Source organism: Vitis vinifera, chromosome 9, assembly GCF_030704535.1.
Source record: "Vitis vinifera cultivar Pinot Noir 40024 chromosome 9, ASM3070453v1".
Classification (NCBI taxonomy): domain Eukaryota; kingdom Viridiplantae; phylum Streptophyta; class Magnoliopsida; order Vitales; family Vitaceae; genus Vitis; species Vitis vinifera.
The window spans coordinates 10,142,581-10,147,058 of NC_081813.1; the positions used below are offsets into that span (position 1 = coordinate 10,142,581).

A 4,478-nucleotide genomic window follows, 5' to 3' on the forward strand; every position below is an offset into this window, starting at 1 on the left:
TCTCCATAAAAATAAAAAAATAGTGTAGTTGAAAGAAAAATAGAACTATTCTTGACATGACTTAAGGTATGTCGAAAAGTAAGAAGATGATTAAACAATTTTGAGTAAAAGAGATTGATTGTGTAGGTTATTTGTCAAATCATTCTTCTAATTGAAGTGTATAGAATAAAACACCACAAGAAGCTTGGAATGGAAGAAAGTCGGGTTTTTCACATATAAGTGTATTTGGAAGCCTTTCATAAGCCCATGCATCAGATAAAAAACAAAGTTAAATAACAAAAGTGGAAGATATATTTTCATTAGTTTTGACTTAAGCTCTAAAGGATAGAAATTATGCAATCCAAATAATGGAAATATCATTGTTAATAGAGATGTTAAGTTTAATGAAGAAGCATGGGATTGGGATGCTCAAGAATAATACACTATGATACTCTTTCCCTCTATGAAGAAGAAAAACAAACAATTGCAAGCTTATTAGAGATTGTTACTCTACTTTCATCACCACCTTGATCAACTCATGAAGTTCCAACAACATCATCCTCATTAGAAAGTTTAAATATTTAAAGGACACCATGTTTTAGAAGTCTACAAGAGATTTAAAATCAAAATGATCTAACCTTTTTTTGTCTTTTGAAAATTGTGAACCAATAAGTTTTGAAAATGAAATTCAAGACCAAAGATGAAAAGATGCTATGGATGAGGAAATAAAAGTAATAAGGAAGAATGACAGATGGGAACTCAAATCCCTTCCAAAAGGGAAAATGACAATTGGAGTAAGATGGGTGTATAATGAAAGGAAGAATACAAAATGAGAAGTGCAAAGATACAAAGAAAGATTGATAACTACTGTGTGAATTAAGAAATCATTGATTTTATTATCAAAAAATCAAGTTTTTCATGATCAAACCAAACACATTGATACACGATGTCATTTTATTATATAGTGCACTATGAAAACTAAAGTGTAATTAAACTTTATAAAATCTCAAGTTCAAATTACAAATATTTATATCAAACTTCTTAAGTTTGAAGATTTTAGAAGGTTAAGGATACTACTTGGAGGTACAAATCAAGTGTAAGGGTGCATGTTGGAAAGTAAAACTTAATTTTAAAAGTTTCTAAATATTAAAATTAGATTTAGTCTCTAAAAGCCAAGAAGAATATTTTATTTTAAGTGGTTACTTTAGTTTCTATATAATTGAGTAGTCAAGTCCTAGATGGTTTCTATATATTGTTATTAGGAGTTTATATTTAGTTACATGTGAGTATTTATAAATGTGAAATTATGTAACATTTAAAAAAAAAAAAGTTGTGAAGGAGAAAAAAAATTTAATTCTTTCCAATTTATCACCCTTTGTAAGTATTTTATTTCTCTTTTAACCCTATTACTCCAACAGTCGTTTACCATTCCATACAAAATCTATCTCATAGTGGAAAGAAAGATCAAGTTAAAGAACATAAAAAAAAAAAAAAAAAAAAATCTAGAAAACTTATTATGAATTAATATAGTAAACTTAGTTATACAGTAGATTATTTGCCATGTACAGGGTAATTTTGAAGCCACAGTGCAACATAAATTTCAATGATATGGCATGCACAAAGTTTTCAAAACATTTAACCCTTCACCATATGCTTGAAATATGCAATAATTTGTAGCTAATGAAGGGTTTGAGGTCTTATGCCATACCGACATAATGTGCTATGAGTGATGATGCCATGTTTGTACAAAATGTGGTAATGAAGAAATTATGCAATTCTCTTCATCACACACACCTGATGTTTTAATTATTCTCCAAAAGGTCATGCATGTTTGATAGTTCTCAGGACACTGGAGTATCTGTTTGCTCTTAGAAGTTTGTGGGCATTGTTGGTGAAGCTCATCTTCCTTTGGGTCTTCAACATCTTGTAGATTAAATAACAATGTCAATAAATATTTTTAAACATAAATTGTATATGATCCACTCCATTGATTATCATAGCAGAAACATCCTTGGAAAATCGGTACAAAGTACCAACTTCAAATAGATGTTACGAGTACTTTTCATGCTCAGTCATACTACTATGACATGATTAAAATTACCTTAACCATATAAAAAGTTAAACTCCAAGCAGATTCATAAGTAACTTTTTGAAGCAAATAAATTAAGCTATACTTGGTAAGAGCATGTCTCATGGAAATGAGTAGACTAAATATTGTTGCATCTGCGTGATCTTAAAACCATTTGCAATTAAAATTAGGCACACTATTATTCATATAATTAATTAATATTACTGGTGTAGTTGGGGCTATAAGGCCGTCTACCGTTCCATACAAAATTTGTCTCATGGTGGAAAGAGTGATCAAATTAAAGGGCACAAGAAAAACTATCTAGCAAACATTTTATGAATTAATATGGTAGATTATATGTCACGTACGGGGTACCTTTGAGGCAACAATGCAACATAAATTTTAATGATACGACATGCACAAAGTTTTCGAAACATTTAGGTGGCATTTGTTTTTTTACTTAAATCTAAATAGAACTTAATTTAACTCTAAATACAACTAAATAGTATTAAATATTATGTTGTTTGTTTTTTTATTATTTTATTTTTGTTAAGTATTAAGCATTGATAAGGTTTGAACTGTCCATTTCATCAACCTGGTTGGACCGGCTGGTCTGATCCAATTTTTAAAATATTAGAAATTACGCAATTCCCTTGATCACACATACCTGATGTTTTAATCATGTCCCCGAAGTACATGCATGTTTGATAGTTCTCAGGACCCTCGAGTATCCTTTTTCTCTTAGAAGTCTGTGGGCTTTGTTGTTGAAGCTCTTCTTCCTTGAGGTCTTCAACATACACACCTGGCAGATTAAATAACGACGTCAATAAATAGTTTGATATAGTTAGTAGTAAACATAAATTGTATATGACCCACTCCATTGTTTGTCATAGAGGAAAATTCCTTGGAAAATCGATACTAAGTACCAGTTTCAAAGTTAAATTAGACCGTCACAGAACAGATCATGTAAAGACTCACAATGATAGATAATTCTTTCGAACCAGCCGAGGGGAGTACCACTTCTAAATGCAGTGGGCTTACTCGCCAGGAGATGGAGAGGGGTAAGTCCATTCTCGTCAACCGAGTCAACTAGATCTCCATACAGATGAATTATTAGGAATGCCAAATCTGCAGTACTCAACAACACAAGAACACAAGAAGTATAAAACAAACAAAATTATTTCCCAATAGAAAGGAAAGAAAAGACTCTTATGCGGACTAAATCAATGGTAGTAAAAAGCTCACCGAAGTATTCTCTAGAGATAGCACAGTGAAGGATAGTTCTGCCATCATGCCTCTGAGTGTAATAGAGGTGTTCAGAGATCTCACACATTCCATGTAGGAAAAGAAAAGCATCTTTCTGTCCGTGGAGGGCCGCCATGAAGAGCGGTGTTTCAGCTTCTCTGTTGCGAACACCCACCAAATTTGGATCCTTAGCAGTGATACAATTGCACATTTGAACATTTCCTATTGACGCAGCCAAATGGAGAGGAGTGTCTCCCTCCTCATTTCCAATCTTCAAAACATCAAGCTCGGACGGACTAATCTGTTCAACCAGTTGTTCAACTATTTCTTCTTTCTCAGCTGAGACTGCCATATGCAATATTGTCTCCCCTGATGCAGGGATGATAGCCCTGTGAGCACTGGGGTGTAGCTCGCATAGTCTTACAACTTCTTCCCAATCACTTTGCATGGCGCAATTGAACAACTTCACTTTAATATCTTCCAGTTTTGCATCCTCAATTCCAGATGTCATTCTTCCTCTTAAAACAACAACCACCACTGACCATAAGGTTGGTTGATCCACTCACATACATATATAGAGAGAGAGAGAGGGGGGGAAACCAATACCTTGCTTCAGATTTGGGGCAACTAAAGTAAAAGAAGCCTTATAGAATTTTATCAATACAAAAGAATACCATCTTTTGGCGGTCAAAAGTTAAAAGTATTCTCGGATGTGATTAAGAAACAGGAAAAGCAAAAGTGGCTATTCTCTTTATTTTGGTGTACGTTTTGTTCCGAAAAAGAAAGAAAGAGATAAGTAAAGTTTATGAAATTCTTTGATAATTCATAAGAATGCGTTATAAAAAATAACGACTTCTTTGAGAAATGTTATTCTTTAATTAGTTCCATTTTTTGAACCACTTCTCCGAGCAATATAAAAAATAAGGACATTTAAAATTATTTAAAATTTATTTTTATAACCACCAAAAGATGATGATTAAAGTAATTAAACTACGTCCTCTGTCATTCTAAACCAATTTTTGTTCATAAATTTTTAGTATTCATTGGATCATTTAAATTATTTTTAAAAATTATTGGACTTGTTAATGAATCTAACACATTAATTATTACTTAATTTGGATTTTACTTGCATAATAGAAAATTTGTGAATATATATAAAAAATAAACTTACTCAAACATTTAAAAT

General features: G+C 31.9%; 1 protein-coding gene across 1 annotated transcript; it reads right to left on the bottom strand.

Annotated features, from left to right (window-relative positions):
- Nucleotides 1–2,637: 2,637 nt before the first annotated feature.
- On the bottom strand, nt 2,638–3,810 carry LOC104880330 (uncharacterized). Its single transcript, XM_059739564.1, has 4 exons — nt 3,293–3,810; nt 3,026–3,175; nt 2,715–2,849; nt 2,638–2,660 (listed from the first exon to the last, which is right to left on the bottom strand). Exons 1-4 carry the CDS (start codon nt 3,801–3,803, stop codon nt 2,638–2,640), a joined length of 819 nt encoding a protein of 272 aa, XP_059595547.1. The 5' UTR covers nt 3,804–3,810.
- Nucleotides 3,811–4,478: the final 668 nt, after the last annotated feature.

Bases quoted from the DNA above. Each gene is read 5' to 3' on its own strand.
- LOC104880330 (XM_059739564.1), bottom strand. From the start codon at position 3,803: ATGACATCTGGAATTGAGGATGCAAAACTGGAAGATATTAAAGTGAAG. The intron at 2,850-3,025 runs GTGAGTCTTTAC...TTAATCTGCCAG, and splicing joins CGAAAGAATTATCTATCATT to GTGTGTATGTTGAAGACCTC. The intron at 2,661-2,714 runs GTATGTGTGATC...AAATTGGATCAG, and splicing joins GGACATGATTAAAACATCAG to ACCAGCCGGTCCAACCAGGT.